Source organism: Eretmochelys imbricata, chromosome 1 (assembly GCF_965152235.1).
Source record: "Eretmochelys imbricata isolate rEreImb1 chromosome 1, rEreImb1.hap1, whole genome shotgun sequence".
NCBI lineage: Eukaryota > Metazoa > Chordata > Testudines > Cheloniidae > Eretmochelys > Eretmochelys imbricata.
Genome location: NC_135572.1, coordinates 114593608 through 114610925, shown reverse-complemented (window position 1 = coordinate 114610925; position 17318 = coordinate 114593608). Strand labels below are relative to the sequence as shown.

Genomic DNA, 17318 nt, shown 5'->3' with positions numbered 1-17318 from the left:
AGACAGCCTACCACCTTATCTTCATCAGCTGCTACTTAAATGCTGGAAAGAGGGTGGGATACCACAAGAGATGCATGACGCAAACATCACCACTTTGTATAAAAATAAATGCGAAAAGGGTGACTACAACAACTACAGGGGTATCTCACTACTAAGTGTAGCAATAAAAACTTTCAAAAAAGTTATCTGTGTTGTGTATACAACAGCTGGCGAATCAGGTCTACCCTGAATCACAGTGTGGATTCAGACATGATATTTTCTCTGTGTCAACTCCAAGAAAAGTGCAAAGAGCAAAACTGGCCATTGTACATTGCCATCGTGGACCTAACCAAAGCATTCAACGCAGTCAGCAGAGCAGGCCTATGTGCAATACTAGAAACAATAGGATGTCCACCAACCCTGTTAAGTCTTATACGTTCATTGGCAACTGGACAGTTGCCAGGTCCACTTCGGACAGCTTTGAGATGAAAAGTGGAGTGAAGCAAGGATGTGTTCTTGCACCTACACTCTTTGGAATATTCTTCTCGGTACTCTTAAATACACTCCATCTTTCATGTCCTTGAAGTGTGCATCTCCACAAGATTGGATGGGAAACTCTTCAACTTTTAATGACTTAAGTCAAAGAACAGAGTCCAAAAGGTGCTAATCAGGGAACTTCTATTCACTGATGATGCTGCCCAAACATATCAAACATATCGTGTTGAAAGTGCAGGCAGAGCTGGAGTCAAAACACACACACATTTTAAAAGAATGCGGTGCATCTTCCCTGGAGGTGAAAGGATGTCCCTTAACTGAAGCACAGGATGTCCAGCCTTTGTCACTGGTTCTGATACCGAAAATCTGTATGACTTCCAACAAATCACTTATTCTCTCTGTGCCTCATTTGAGATATTCAAAAATAGGATCCTAAATCCATATTTTGGTACTTGCCTGTTTTTCAAAAGTGCTGAGCATGTAATTCCCGTTATCCTCATTCTCTGCGTAAAGCCTGATCTACACTAGGAAATTTGGTTGGCATAACTTCATCACTCAGGCATGTGAAAAATTCACACCCTAAGAAACTCTGTTAAACCAACCAAACCCCCAGTTGATATGAACCTAGCTACCACCTCTCAGGTAGCTGAATTAGCTATAACAGGAAAAGCCCTCCACTCCGTGTAGGTAGCGCCTTCACTGAAATGCTATAGCTGCTGCAGTTTTAAGGGTAAACAAGCCCTATGGTGGAGCTAGGGGCAGATGTGATGATTAGCACAGCCTAATGTTATACTGATGTTGCCCCAAACCTCCATGGTGCTGTGTTTTACTCCAGCTGCCCTTGTCCCCACTGAGCCAGTCTGGTAGCTGGAGATCACTGAGATGTAAGGGAGACTGGGCCATACACTTTTTTCCTCTGCCATATTCCTTATGCGGTGGATGTACAGCTTAGGAGTTATTTCAGTGGCTCTATGTCACCACTATGTTTCCCTACAATAAGGAAATTCTGAGGCAATTTTCAAATCTCTTTTATGGCTGCTTTCGCTGCCAGAGCAGCACAAAATGGCCTTAACATATCCGAGAATTGGGCATTAAATATTTGGTTATTACATAAAGGCATAGGCATAATTTGACTTCTGTATTTTGGCGGGCAGCGCCAGTCAGGCCAATGAGGCTGAGAGAGCGGGGAAAATTCCACACCTTTCAGAGGCTTGCAGTTTGTGTGTATGGGAGGGGAGGCAATGCCTTTCCTGGCCCCCCCAACTATGCCCATGCTAAAGGCCACAGACTACCATCAATCAATGTACAAAACTATCATTGACATAATTAAGAGATCCACTTTTGGTTGAGGGTAGTATACTATGGCGCACTGGTTTAGATTATGTTACAGAGTGCAGTTTTAAACCTATATTTTGTTAAAAAAATCTTGTTAAAATGGTAATAAACAAAATAGAATATTTTGAATTTTTTGTAATGATGATGAAAAATGAATTGATGCAGAAAGAATAAGACTTCAACTATCACCCCTTGTGGTAACTTTTTCACTGGATTGCCTCACTTTTCCTGTTACTCCATTTGTGAGAAATCTAAAACACTGTAAAAAGAAAAGGAGTACTTGTGGCACCTTAGAGACTAACCCATTTATTTGAGCATAAGCTTTTGTGAGCTACAGCTCACTTCATGCATCCGATGAAGTGAGCTGTAGCTCACGAAAGCTTATGCTCAAATAAATGGGTTAGTCTCTAAGGTGCCACAACTACTCCTTTTCTTTTTGCGAATACAGACTAACATGGCTGTTACTCTGAAACCTAAAACACTGTGAGACCAGCCCCTGGGCAACATTACTGTTCCTCCTGTGCTGATTCCTAGAATATCAGTTCTACATTTACAATGTTTTCTTCTAAACCATTTTTAACTTTTTAATCCTAGTGAAAAATGTGTGCCAAAGCAGACCACCCAATTTGTCATTTGACCATAAATATCTGGGGAAAAAGTTCCTTCTCCTTGGAAAAAGGAGTCCAGGAGTTCAAATCTCACCTCTTTCTACAGGCTCTTTAAATTCCCATGCAATTCAGTACACTTATTATTGACTACAATCATGAACCCCAACTTGGCAGGGAATCACTGCTAAACACCCCCACCCCATTTAAATTAGTACAGAACTCATGCAAGGTCCCTCCAGGCCCAGAACCTGGTCACTAACATGACAAACCCTAAGTCTTATCTGCTGCCCCACCCTGCCTTTCAGAGTGACTACGCCAGTTTCACTGATCCTACCACTATAAACCACTGCCTGGATCCACAACTGGACACAGAAAATCACTTGGAATCCACAGCGCTTGAGTTACACGCATAGGGGGCTCTGTCTACGCGACACTTAACAACCCCCGGCGGGCCCCGCCAGCTGACCCTGGCTCAGGGAGCTCGCGGCTGTCTAATGGCGGTGTAGACGCTCAGGCTTCAGCCCAAGCCCCAGGGTCCTGCAAGGGGAGCCCCCGTGCGTGACCGTCCCCTGCCCTTCCCCGAGGGGAGAAGCGACGTGGAACGCGACCCCTCCCCCAACCCGCCTGGGGGTCGCCCAGCGAGCTCCGTAGCGCTCAGGCGGGGTGCGGCGGGGGGGCTCCATGGGAGAAGAGGGGGAGTCACGGGTCGGACGTGGCCGCCTCAGGGCTTGTGGGCGGGGCCGGGCACGCCGTGGCTGCCGCCCCGTGGAAGGGGGCGGGGCCTAGGTTCAAGGAGATGGGCGGGCCGCGGCTAACCCTCCGCGTGTTCTCTGGTTACCATAGAAACAGCCGGGAGGGGGGCGGGCCCGAAACTGTGACCTCCGGCCTGGCGTGGGTCATGACGTATGAGGCGCGCGCGGGGAGGGGGGTGACGAAGGCGGAAGCGGGGAGCAGGATGCGGCGGCGCTGAAACCTCCCCCCCCCCCTCGACGGCTGCTGCGCCGGGAGCGGCCCCGCCATGGAGGTATTGGGGCAGGGCGCCGCCGGGCTGATGCGCTGGGGGGGGAATTAACCCGTCACTGGTGGGCGCCCCCACCCCGCACGCGGCGGGACTGGGGCCGCGGGAGCATCTCGCCGGGTCTAACCTTGGGCGCGTGGCTGCCCCCCCCCACCCCGCGCGCCGCCGCCCCCCCCATGTGCAACCGCTCCCCCTCCCCTGGCCTCCTTCCCGAGGGGCCCCCACTGTGTGCGAGCCCCGCTCCTCGCCCGGCTGCTGTGCGGGGCTAGAGGGAAGCGCTGTACGTGAACCCCGGAGCCGCAGCGTCACCCCTGGCTTTACGCGGAGCCTGTTGCAGAAAACAGAGAGTTCAGACTCGTTTCTGCCTGGAGCCCGGCCCCTCTGGCCCCTCTTCTTGGGAAGCCACCGCTAGCAGAGCGGGGCCACCGCGTGCCCGCTGGGAAACTGCCCCTCGGTCGGCAGGGGGAGAGCTGTCTACATCCTCGCACTGCTTGTGACTGTTCTGTGGTCGCCGCAGGGTGGTGATTGCCCCCCTAAACCAGACCATATGCCCCTTTCCAGTCTGGTATCTTCCTTGTGGGAGTGGAGCCAATCTCATGCTTCAGAGGAAAGTGAAAACACTGTTAGGCGCCTGCTGGGTTCGTCAGTTTCACCGTGGGAAGCAAAATTCCATCCTGACCCCGGTGAGGGGGCCCCTAGATCAATACTTACTTAGAAGTTTTATAAGGCCTAATAAGAGCACCCAAGAGCTCTGCGTGACCTTGACAATATTGTAGAAGTATGCTGAATGACTAGATTCCCTCAGTTCTGCAGGTCAAATGAAATAACCAGTGACTACATAAATATCATGACAAGTGTCAAGTGATTTCTATCGCACACAAGGACTGGGGCATGTGTATTTATATAACTTTTTTTGCAATTACAAGTTTCAAGTCATTTGCCATGTGGAATAAATAGATAAATCCAGAGTGATCTGTGGACATTCCTGATACATAACTTATCAGTTATGTGATCACATCTCAGAACATGGCATGGTTTAGTATGATTTGTTTAAAAGATGTCTAGAATTACTATATTTTCTACAAAACTTTAGTTTGGGATTGGTACTTCTGTGTAATTTGTTTGTATGGCACCTACCTAAGCAGAAGCTCTTTTAATAATTTGCAATTAAATCAGACTATCAGAATTTTACTCAAGTAAAATAAACAGGAAAGTAAATACATCTAGTCTGATAGTGTGAAAAAAAAAAAATGGTGAATCAGGCATACAATTTGTATAATATGGAAATACTACCTACGGCAGGGATTGTCAACCTTTGGCATGCGGGCCTTTCAAGGAAATCCGCTGGCTGCTGGGATGATTTGTTTACCTGCAGCATCCACAGGTTTGGCTGACTGCAGCTCCCACTGGCTGCAGTTTGCTGTTCCAGGCCAATGGGGGCTGCGAGAAGTGGCGTGGGATGTGCTGGCCAGTGCTTTCTGCAGCCCCCATTGGCCTGGAACGGCGAACCGTGGCCAGTGGGAGCTGCGATTAGCCAAACCGGTGGATGCTGCAAGTAAACAAATCATCCTGGCCCACCAGCGGGTTTCTGTGATGGGCAGTGTGCCAAAGGTTTTTCATAGAATATCAGGGTTGGAAGGGACCTCAGGAGGTCATCTAGTCCAACCCCCTGCTCAAAGCAGGGCCAATCACCAATTTTTGCCCCAATCCCCAAACAGCCCCCTCAAGGATTGAACTTACAACCCTGGGTTTAGTAGGCCAATGCTCAAACCACTGAGCTATTGCCGATCCCTGACCTACAGTAGGGCAGAGAAGTCTTGTGTTGGTACACACCTTATGCTGTCTCTTGTTCTGTTTGCTCAGAATTGCTGTAAGGTCTGTGTGTGGAGTCCCACTCCCTTTTTCATATGCCCTTGCTTGAACTTTGAGCTTATACTAGCAGTGACTTTTCATGTTCAGAGCTCTCCAATGACCTGAAAAATCAAAAAGGAATCCTACAAAAAGTGGAAACAGACAAACTGCTAAGGAAGAGTACAGAAGACAACAAGCATTTACGGAAAGGTTAAGGCACAAAATGAGTTATGCCTAGCAAGGGACATAAAAGGCAATAAGAAGAGGTTCTTTAAGTACATTAGGAGCAAGAGAAAGATGAAGGAAAGTGTAGGTCCTCTACTTAGAGAAATGTGATTTAGATTAAATTTCAAGAACAGTCTTTCACTTTATAGTAAAGTAGTTTGACAGAAAACATTGAAAACTGGGAGGGCACATATAGTGCGGGTCAGTCCTGGGGCTGGTACTGTTAAATATTTTCATTAATGACTTTGGTAATAGAGTGGTGAGTATGCTTATAAAATTTGTTAATACCACAAAGCTGGGGGGGATTGCAAGCACTTTGGAGGACAGGTTTAGAACTCAAAATGATATTAAACTGGAGAATTGGTGTGAAATGAACACGAGGAAATTCAAAGATGACAAGTGCAAAGTAATTCACTTAGGAAAAAAAAAATCAAATGCACAGCTACAAAATGGGGGAATAACTGGCTAGATAATACTGTTGAAAAGGATCTGGGCATTATAGTGGACCACAAATTGGACATGAGTAAACAATGTGATGCAGTTGCAAAAAAGGTTAATGTTCTGGTGTACATTAACAGAAGTGTTTCATGCAAGACATGGGAGGTAATTGACCAGCTCTACTCAGCACTGGTGGAGATCTCAGCTGGAGTACTGTGTTCAGTTCTGGTCAATACACTTTAGAAAAGATAGCCAAATTGGAGAAAGTCCAGAGGAAAGGAACAAAAATGATTAAAGATGTAGAAAATCTGACCTATGAGGAGAGGCTGAAAAACTGGGAAAAAAGACGACAGATAACAAGTCTTCAGATATGTTAAGGGCTGTTATAAAGAGGACAGTGACTAATTGATCTGTGTCTACTGACAATAGGACAAGTAGTAATGGGCTTAATCCTCAGCAAGGGAGATTTAGGTTAGATATTGGGAAAAAATTTTCTAACAATAAGGTGAGTTAAATTCTGAAATAGGCTTCCAAGGGAGGTTGTGGAATCCCCATCATTGGAGGTTTTAAAGAGCAGGTTGCACAAATACCTTTCGGGGTGGTCTGGATCTACTTAGCACAGGGGGCTGGACTTGATAACTTTTTTAGGTTCTTTCCAGCCCTACATTTCTATTATTCTATCTTCCCAAATATACGTGAACATTAAATCACCTTCCAAACCCAGACCAAGATGATGATGTAAACCTCTTTGAATGTAGTTTGGACCATAAAAATCACTATTTATTTAAATGTTGCTCCTCCACTAGCATTTTCAGTTGTCCACATCTTTAAGGCAGGTCTTTTGTTAGGTTATTGAGCCATACTTTGCAGACCAGTTGTAAACAAAATAAGTAGATTTCCCCCCCACCCCCCCATGTATACCAGCTCTTTGGTTAGGAATTCCAGATCTAAAAGACAGATTTCTAAGAATATACTGGCTCACATAATCATGCTGTGATGCATCTATCCTGATCCAGCTATCTGTGATGGATGTCTGAGCTCATTTCTTCCATTCTTCTTCTTTTTAAATCTTAATTTTCTTGAGTTCCAAGTTCTACTAGAGCTGTTAATTACTGTCAGGGTACAACAGGTTCTTAACCAGTTCCATTAGTAGTCTAATGAAGAGTTCAGTTCTGATGTGCTGTGCTTTGTTTTGTTTTTCAGGTGCAAGATGCTGGACAAGATATGGTGGCTTCCTATGCCACACCAGGAAGTGGTAAATCGAAGGTAAACTTTCTTTAGAAATGTAAAAGATTTGGACAGATTTACAACCTGCTGCACTAGCTGCTACTGGGGGAACATCTAAGAGAGATTAATTTTTAAAGGTAAACACTGACTCCTATTTGGCAAAACTAAATTGTGGTTGTTAAACCTAGAGAGCCCTGTTAAACTTTGGAGAATGCTGAAGAAAAATCTTTAACGCTATTGGCAGTTATTACTGGAAGCAAATTTACTAACCTTTTAGAAAACTCTTGGTAGCTTCCAGTTCAAACAATGGACTTTTCATTTCTTTAGGGTATAAATTTCTTCATTTAAATTTACTACCCACTTGCACAACGATGTCAGTCAGCATGCCATATTAAAAACATTCAGCAATTTACATGATTCTCAAATGCCTCCTTAGCTTTTTCAGTTTGGCAGGCCTTATTTTTTTTTTTTTACTTGTCTGAAGATTTTTAATCCATCTCTGAATGCTAAGAGTCTTACTTTCACATTGCTATTAGCTACTTAAGCCCTTTGGTGTAAACTTGTAAGAGTTAACATAGAATTAGAATCAGACATTTAATATTCCTGGTTTTCAGTGTTATAGTCATCAGGCATAGGGAAAGCATGTTTTTTAATCTATCACATTTTACAGCTGGATACACTGTCCAAAGAAGATCTCATCAAATTTGCGAAGAAGCAAATGATGCTTATGCAGAAGGTTAAGTCAAGATGCACAGGTACCATACAGAAAAGGGATTTATTTGGCTGTTCCAAGATTTTTGTATTACTTAAAGAAAAAAAAAAAGTGGGGTTGGGGAAGAGAAGAGAACTGGTGTATTGACGTAATGGTAGTGTTCTCTGTTACAGTGTTTGACCTCTGGATTTGATTCCCAGGTGAAAAACTTAGATTTTCCAGCAGCCCATTTTATTCCATTTTCCCTGCTTCTGTGAGAGGATAGAGGTAGGAAGTCCAGAGTGGAGGGAAGAGGAATTGCATTGATCTTACAGTAAATTTTACTAACCAAGCAAGGAGGAGTCTGATGGGAGAAAACAACTTGCTTAAGAGAATAACTGAACTGTATCTTGAAGTGGGGCCTTTAATTGAGTGTCTGCTCCCCATCCTTGATAGAGTATTTGCTTTTACGTGTCATGGCATACAGTAGCAAGTTTTGATGTTGTCAGAGGGAGGGTGGAAATTCCAAGACAAGTAATTGATTTTACATGTTAAACACATATCATGCAACCCTGTCTTGGGGGTACAATAATATTTGTAAATAAGTTAGCTATTGTGTAATTATTCAATGTTGCCTCATTTGAAAAGAAATAGTAAAAGATTGCAAACCCCATTTAGGGTTAATTATGGGAACAGATTATCTGGTTTAGAAAAAAGTGCAAGGGGGGTAGTGTAGCAGGGTTCACTCACCTTTCACAAGTGCCCCCTGGTTGAGTGTGTGCAGGCCTGCACTTTCTCTCTCTGTAGCTCAGTGGTTCTCAAACTTCTCTGTTGGTTATCCCTTTCATAAAGCAAGCCTCTTAGTGCAATCCTCCCACCCCATTATAAATTAAAATCACTTTAATATTTAACACCATTATAAATGCTGGAGGCAAAGCAGGGTTTGGGGTGGAGGCTGACAGCTCATGATTCCCCCCCCCCCCCCATCATAACCTCACAACCTCCTGAGGGGGTCACAACCCCCAGTTTGAGAATTCGTGCTGTAGGTCTCCTTGGGCTTAGACTACAGGACTAATTAAGAATCTGTCAGTGGTCTCAGCCCTGATATTGAGCCATACTCAGGACTTCCCCCTGGAGGCAATGTCTTTGCCCTCTGGGTGTTTCAGGCCCCAGATCTCCCACTGGGGCACTAAAGAGTTCAGTTCTCCCTCTAGGGCACCTCAAAGTCCAGGCCACTTCCCTCAGTGCCTAATGGGGGGGAGGGGGCACAGGGGGCTGACCCAGACCCTCCCTCTAGTCCAGGTCCCAGACTAGGGACTCTGTAGATAGCAGCCATCTGCCATGTCCCTTTATCTAAGTTATGCCACTGCTCTGATTCCCTAGGCTACTTCCCCACAGCCCTGCACCTTCTTCACCCTTACCTCAGGGCCTTGTCCTGATGGAGTCCTAACAACCAGCCTAGAGCTCCTTCTTACTCTTCCCCCATTTCTGCCAGCTCTGCTCTGGCCAAGGTCCTGTCACTTCCTCAGCCAGCCACACTCCTCCAGTTCCAGCAAGGAATTGATCTCAGACTGGCCCCGCAGCTCTTCTTATACTAGTGTACTGGGCCCTGATAGGGGCTGCAGGGAGCAGCCAATCTGATTGGCTGTGTCTCCCACAGCAACTCTAGACAGCTTGGATAACTTTTTCCACTGGCCTTTTCTGGGGTGGGGTGTGGCAGGGCCACAGGGCCTCAGAGGGTCTGGTACACCCCGTCACAGGTGGAGAGATAAAACTAAATTTTTTGCTTTTTCCTTTCACTGATGTAACGCTTCACAACTTTTAACCCATCTATTTGAGGCAAATACTACATTTTTATATACCAAGTTTCAGCCTAATGTTTATTTTGATGACTATGTGACTTTTGAATACTAATATGGCAGGAAATTCTTAAGTTACACTGAGTTGGTGTTTTGAAATTTTTAAAATCTGATGTCATTACTATACTATTGTAATACATTAATTATATGTATGTATTTATTAATTATATATTCTCTTCTGAGTTAGAAGCTGCTCTTTGAAATGTGAAACAATGATTATGGTGAATTTTTATATAAATATTTTTTTTGTTTTAGAATTGGAAAAAGAGATTGAACTCAAATCAAAACCAGCTGCTGGAGGAGCTGATGATATTATTCAGGTGGGAATATATAATTGTTTTTGATGTACTATACATAATAAATGACCCAGGGAAATCTTTCCGCTGGTGGTGTTTACTGAATAGCAAACTATTTTACTCAGACTATCTGGGACCAGTCCTTCTCATGCACATAAGACACTTTCTTTAGTATTCTCCACCAAGTATCTTGTGAGTCTTACTTCAAGTATGGAAATATTTAATTTTTGTGTAAGTTTTCTGAAAAATTACTAGTAAAATATTAGGTTTCAGAGTAGCAGCCATGTTAGTCTGTATCCGCAAAAAGAAAAGGAGTACCTGTGCACCTTAGAGACTAACAAATTTATTTGAGCATAAGCTTTCGTGAGCTACATTGGAAGTGAGCTGTAGCTCACGAAAGCTTATGCTCAAATAAATTTGTTAGTCTCTAAGGTGCCACAAGTACTCCTGTTCTTTTTTTTTTTTTTTTTTTTAGTAAAATGTTAATCCTCTTTTCTTAAGTTTCTCCTTTGATAGGAGAGTAGTCCAGCTCATAATGATGAACATTTGCACTGCCACTATAAAGAAATGGGGTAGCAGTTTTACTCAGTCCAACCGTTAAAAAGTGCTTTTTATTTTGTGAAATTATCACAATAAATACACTATTCAAATATTTTTAGATTTGAACTGGCACTTTGAGTTTAGTAGTGAAAGCATCTATCTTGCTGAAAGTATAGTAACTTATGTAGCTACTCAGATATAAAGTTAGTGTAAGAACCTGTAAACTATTGAAACAAAATTCAGATTGTTTAAATATTAGTTTAATGGTTAAAACAATTATTTACACTTCGCTTTTTTTCTGGAGGTATAAATAATAAAATAGGAAACCAGTTTTCCAGTGCAGCAAGTTCATTCTGCTCAGTGTATTAACGGTGAGAGGTGTTTTGTTAGAGTATAGTGACAACTATACTGCTATCTTCTCTATGTGAACTGAAGGTAATTATTGTAATGGGCTTGGTTTTCTGTTGCACAATGTGCAGAAAATCTGAAGGTCAATATCTGAGCTCTGTAGCATTGCCTCGCAAAGGTTGCTGAGACTTCGCATTTTCATTTTTTTTTTCCCAACAGTCTTCTCACTCTCTCTCCAAATTAGGCTCTATCAGAAAGGCTAGATGCTGTTCTTTTGGAAAAAGCAGAGATCCAGCAGCAGTGCGTAGCCCTCAAAAAAGAAAATGCTAAAAGGAAACAAGAAGCAGAGGTAGTGAACTGAGCAATAACATGTTTCTGCTAAAAACATTGCTAGTCCTTCGTATTTTCGTTTCCTAATCGTAATAATTACGAATATATGGTTCATGTTTTAATCCCTTTTTTCTCATTCTTTTCTGTTCATTGTTAGTTAATAATACTCCATAGTTAGTATATTTTTAATTATAATCACCAATGTAAATACTTTCCCAAAATTATTACAATACCTGTTTGCAAGTCTTAAAACAAATGGGTTATGCACAGACTAAATGGTCAGTGTCAAGTTGTCCTGCTGTGACTCAGGAGCATGGGCATCTAAGTTGCCTCTAAGCTGCATGGCTGCACAGCAGGCTATCAAGGGCAACGCAGGCGCGCAGCCACAGGGTCCTTGATTGCGGAGGAGAGAGGGGCCTCTCCCCCGGCCCTAGGCTGCTGTGGCAAGAGAGGGCTGGTGAGGAGTCCTCTCTCCCCACCGCAGCGTCGGGGCAGCCTGCTCCCCAAATCCCTCAGCCCCGGCCCCACCGCAGAGCCCACACCCCCAGCCAGAGACCCCCCACCCCACCCCTGCACCCCAGCCCTGAGCCCCACCTGCACCCCGAACCCTTCACTCCCCACAACCTTACACCTCTGCCCTAGCCCTGAGCCCGCACTCCCAGCCGGAGCCCTCACACACACACCCTGTGCCCCAATCCCAGCCCTGAGCCCCACCCACACTCCGAACCCCTCGCCCCACCCCCACCAGACATCTCCTCCATATTGATGTACATAACAAAATTCATTCCACGCATGGACGTAAAATATTAGAGGGAGCATCGGTGAGTACCAACCTCAGGGCAGACTATTAAGTACCAGGGCACAAACCCCAAATCGGCTGCGGGTTCTGTAGTTAGATTTCACCAATCAATTTTCAAGTCTAAGCTCCTCAGACACTATAACAGCTTAAATATGGAGTCAAAGACCTACTCCTTGGGTACTCCAATCTATCTCATCACCTAGGCAAGCCTACTCTTGTGATAAATGGTCCTTTATACCACAAATCACAACAGCAGTCAGGTTACTTCCAGTCTCAAAGGACCAGTCATTTACCCCCGGTCAATTGCACCTTAGAACTCACACCAAAGACCACACTTTTAGCCAATCGTATAACAAGCTACATACAGATTTATTAATAGGAAAAGTGAAAAGAGTTATTTATAAGGTTAAAACAGTTAAACATACGAACACAAGTGAGTTACAATCTTAAGTTTCAAAAGGTAATATAGAGCTTGCTTATTATAGACGCTTCCATGATCTTTAGAGCTAACCCAGGCTAAACAGCTGGGGATTCCTTGCTTATGTCTAGAAACCCTGCCTCCAGAATCCAAGCAGCAATGAGATACAGTTCCTCCTTGTTAGGGGTTTTTAATTCCCTCCCCCTTCTGCTTTGATTGGAGGAATTCATTTCCAAAACTCATCTTCATGGGAGTGGGGGAGAGTAAACAACAAAATATTTTGTCCTCTTTAATATTCCTCTCCAATCTGTCTGGTGTTGATGGGCCTTCCTTGTTGGACAGGACATAACACCTTCTGTTGGAGACCAGCATTTCACTCTAGTTAAGGTCTTTCTCTTGTCTGGTGATTTACACAGTTAAAAAGACTTACAGTGCAAATCCTCAAATATTACCTTACCGTATGGGATACAGACGTTATAAGTGAGATTAATGCTTGCAGCAACTCACAAGCATTCAATAAAGTTTCCACACTAAACACATTGTTGGAATCCCAATACCTATTGTAACAATACTAACATACAGGTGAGCCAGACTGATTTCAGCTATGTATTTGTCAGTATTCAGTTGAGGTCTGGGGACCATCAACAAGTTTAGGCTTGAAATTAGGCCCTCATCTGATGATTAGAAATGTTCGAAGTTATAGAACAGCTTTCCAAAGGGAGTAGTGGGGGCAAAACACCAAGACTGAGCTTGATAAGTTTATAGAGGGGATGGTCTCATGTCACTACTTACAATGGCATGTAGCCAGTCTCTGACTGCTAGCAGAAAATATATCCAACGACCGGTGATGGGGCACTAGTTGGGGAGGGCTCTGAGTTACTGCAGAGAATTCTTTCCCAGGTGTCTGGCTGGTGGGACTTGCTGAAATGCTCAGGGTCCAACTGACCACCATGTATGGGTTCGGGAAAGAGTTTTCCCCTGGGTCAGATTAGTAGAGATGCAGGGGCGGGGTGTTGGTCTTCCTCTGAGCATGGCGCTTGGGTCACTCGCAGGTTTAAACTAGTGTAAATGGTGGATTCTCTGTAACTTGAAGTCTTTAAACCATGATTTGAGGACTTCAGTAACTCAGTCAGGGGATAGCGGTCTGTTACAGGAGTTGGTGGGTGAGGTTCTGTGGCCTACAATGTGCGGGAGGTCAGATTAAATGACCATGATGGTTCCTCCTGACCTTAAAGTCTATGAATCTATGAGACCTTGGCATGAGCTGGCATCTGGTCCACCAGCATCACAGTCAGTCTGTGCAGAAAGAATCCATTAACTATCATAACCTTAAAACGTTCCTTTCAGCTTCTCCTCTGAACTTGCCAACACTGTTACATTCTGTCTTTTGACCACGCATCCTGCAGCGAGTTTGTTGTTCCCAGCGAGTTTATCTCCCCTGATTTGCTTGTACATTTTTCTTCTCCCATTCTGAATTAAGTCCTCAAATGTAATTTCCTTGTTCCAGATAATTTAGGATTTTAAGGTTCTTTGGCCACAAAACTTAATATGACATCCATCTCTGGTACACTAATCAACATCAAGGATTTGTTTATTCCAAACTCTTTCCCAATTTCCTTGGTTGTACATGGGACAGAGACCTTTTCAATTCAGAGATCACAATATCCAAGTTTGCAGGTATCTGAATTACTTGATAAATTATTAGGTTGTAAAATTTAACCAGTTTAGTTACTGATATCTAACTTCCACATTAGCATGAGTTCAAATGGCATTTATTATGCAGATGAATGACTTTGTCACTGTTTTTTTATCTATTTTTGGTTTTAGTTTCTTTCTGTGTAATTATTGACATATATGTTTGTTTTAGGTTGCTGTAACTAAGACAGAAGAACTGCAGAAGCAGTTGGAACAATCAAGCATTGACCACTTGAAAGATATTGAAGGCCTTAAGAATGAAGTAGTAAGAGCACAGTCCAAATACAATGAAGACTTAGCCAAACTGCAGAAAGAACTGCAGGAAGAAGTGAAGAAACAAATGGGGCTTGCAGAACAGCTTGAACTTCATAGTAATCAACAAGAGGAAACTAAAAGACTACAAGAAGAGGTCCAGCAAATTAAGCATACATATGAGGAACAGATTTTATGTCTGAACAAACAGTTGGAAGCTATCAGTGAGGATAAAAACAAAGAAATTGAAAATCTGCACGAAGTTATCAAAAATAATTCTGAACATCACTATAGTGAAATCAATAATCTGCATGAAGAACTTATACAACTGAAGGGTGCACACCAAGAAGAGGTGTCAGAATTGATGTGTCAGCTTGAAGCCACTTCTAAAGAATATGAAGAGGAGCGAAACCAGATAAATCGACGAAAGCTGGACTTAACAGAGCAGCACTTGGTAAAAGAAGAAAGCATGAAGGGTGAATTATGTGCTAGTAATGAGAAATATGAACATGAATTGGAGCAACTAAGAGAAGCTGTAAATAAAAATAAAGAAAATGAGACAGATGTTAAAGATGTACAAGGAGAAACTTATGTGGACACAAAAATGGAAGAAAAGGTCAAATACTTAGAACATATTTTAAAAGAACTGGAATCTCAACACAGTATATTAAAAGATGAATTAACCTATATGAATAATGTTAAGTTAAAACTGGAGGAGGAAATCCAGCGTGCAAAGGATGAGTATTTTCATGAGAGGGAAGACTTGGAGTTTAAAATTAACGAACTACAACTTGCTAAAGAAGATCATTGTTGTGTAATTGAAAAACTAAAATCAAAGCTCCAAGCAACAAGACACCAATATGATATTACTGTAAAAGAGCATAACCTAGAAGTTCAAAGTCTGAGAGAAAAACAAGAGAGAGAGATTTCGGAACTACATCAGACTTTATTGTCAAATTCAGAAAAAGAAAATATGGCATTGGTTTTTGAAATACAGGATCTTAAGGAACAGTATCAAAAGCTCATACAGGAGAAGGAAGAAGCAGTGTTCAATTATGAGAGTTTGAGGGAAACGCTGGAAACGCTACAAACTGAATTGGGGGAATCAGCTGGAAAGATCAGTCAGGAGTTTGAGTCAATGAAGCAGCAGCAAGCTTCTGATGTCAGTGAGCTGCAGCAGAAACTCAGATCTGCTTTCAATGAAAGGGATGTTCTTCTTGAAACAGTGAGTCGTCTTCAGGAAGAAGCAGAAAAATTATCATCTAAACAAGCTGAGGTGGAAGAGCTTAAGCATAAAATAGTCAGCTTTCAGGAGGCAAATGTGGCAATGGTGATCTCTCTTGATCAAAAAGAGACCACAGTAAAAGAACTGGAGGAAAAGGTGACTAGTCTTGCCTCTCAAAAAGATGGTATCTTAAGTGAACTGAAATGTTCTGCTGAAGAAGTAGAAAAACTCCAAGAAATGTGTAAAAAAGAACAAGAAAAGGTTCTGGAACTTCAGCAACAAGCAGAATTTGTTAACCAGTGTAACAGTGACCTGAAAAAAAATGTAGAGGATTTAACAGAGACACTAAAAGAAGCTTTAAAAGAGAAGGATGAGAATAACCAAAAGTTAGTGCAATTAGAGGAACAAATGGAAGCTCTCTTGCTTGATAAAAAGAGTCTGTTATCTCAAACATATACTCTTCATAAGGAAAATGAGAAAATCAATAAGGAAAAAGACAAAATAAGTAGTAATCTGGAAAAGGTTGCCTCTGAAAAGGAGGATTGGCTAGTGTTTAAAGAACAAGCTGAAAGTTTAGAAAAGAGATTACAAATTGCTATTGAAGAAAAAGACCATTTAACTATGCTTCTTGAAAACAAACAAGCACATGCATTACTTGTCAAAACTCAGCTATACAGTTTACTTGAGCAAATAGGGTCCAGACTTTCAGATGATGATGATGAAGAACATGATGCTATTAATTTACTGCAGGTTGTAAATGAATCCTTAGCAAAAATGAAAGAAGAAAAACAGAGCCTTACTTTGCAGAATGATGAAAAAGTTCTTCATTTACAGCAGAAGGTTGAGAGACTTCAGGAAGAAAATGTAGTTCAATGTGCAGAGCTCAGATCTTTGCTGGAAAACGTTGAAAAAGAAAAGAGTCTCTTAACAGAAAAATTAGAAGGCGCTTTGTCAGAAAAAGCAGCATTGCAGCTAGACATCCAAGAGAGGAAGAGTGCCAATGAGAAAGCAAGGAATGAAAACCAAGATCTTCTAGCTTGTATTGAAGAGATCTCTCAAAAACTTGCATGTTATGAAAGCCAAATACAAGAGCAACAGAAGGAATCTTTTACAGAAGAGCAACAAAACCTAAAACTCAGTCTAGAACAGAGAGAGGCTGAACTTAGAAACGTGAAAGCCGAACTGACTTCTCTAAAGGTTATGATTGTTGTTATTTCAGTATACAGACTAAACCTCTAAGACTTAATGAAGGTTCAAAAGTATTTTCACATTATTTCGTGGCCCAAAAATGAATTTTTCCCTTTCAGAAAAGTCCTTTCTTCATTTCCTCCTTCCCCCCTCATCCCCCAAAATCAACTGATCTGTTTTTTTAATAAGTATTTCTAATTGAGAGTGCCTCAACAAAAAGGCAACACTAAAAGTTACTTTAGCATTTATATTTTACTCAAGTAAGCTTTTATCTTCTCCCTTTCTCACCAGTACCTCACGAATAATTCTTCATTTACAGGAGGGATGGCCTAGATGACCTAATAATGTCTCCTAGCTCTTAAATGTTATAAATCTACAACTTAAATAAGCACAACTTAAAGTTGGTATTAGATCAGTTATCTGCCCTGCCCTGTTTGTGGTAAGTTTGCTGGAACTTCCTTGCATCAGAGCATTGTTACTGCCCGATAATGACTGAGAAAT

At 42.4% G+C, this 17318-nt stretch overlaps 1 protein-coding gene across 2 annotated transcripts in view; it reads left to right on the top strand.

Moving 5' to 3' along the window:
• The first annotated feature begins 3304 nt into the window (after positions 1 to 3304).
• The window catches only part of GCC2 (GRIP and coiled-coil domain containing 2), a 48345-nt gene continuing 34331 nt past the window's right edge, over positions 3305 to 17318 (top strand). For both annotated transcript variants that reach the window (XM_077814243.1, XM_077814253.1), the window contains exons 1-6: positions 3305 to 3441; positions 7153 to 7215; positions 7847 to 7931; positions 9982 to 10046; positions 11155 to 11259; positions 14325 to 16826. In XM_077814243.1, coding sequence (XP_077670369.1) covers positions 3436 to 3441; positions 7153 to 7215; positions 7847 to 7931; positions 9982 to 10046; positions 11155 to 11259; positions 14325 to 16826 — 2826 coding nt within the window. In that variant the 5' untranslated portion in view covers positions 3305 to 3435. The remainder of the gene's footprint in view (positions 3442 to 7152; positions 7216 to 7846; positions 7932 to 9981; positions 10047 to 11154; positions 11260 to 14324; positions 16827 to 17318) is intronic.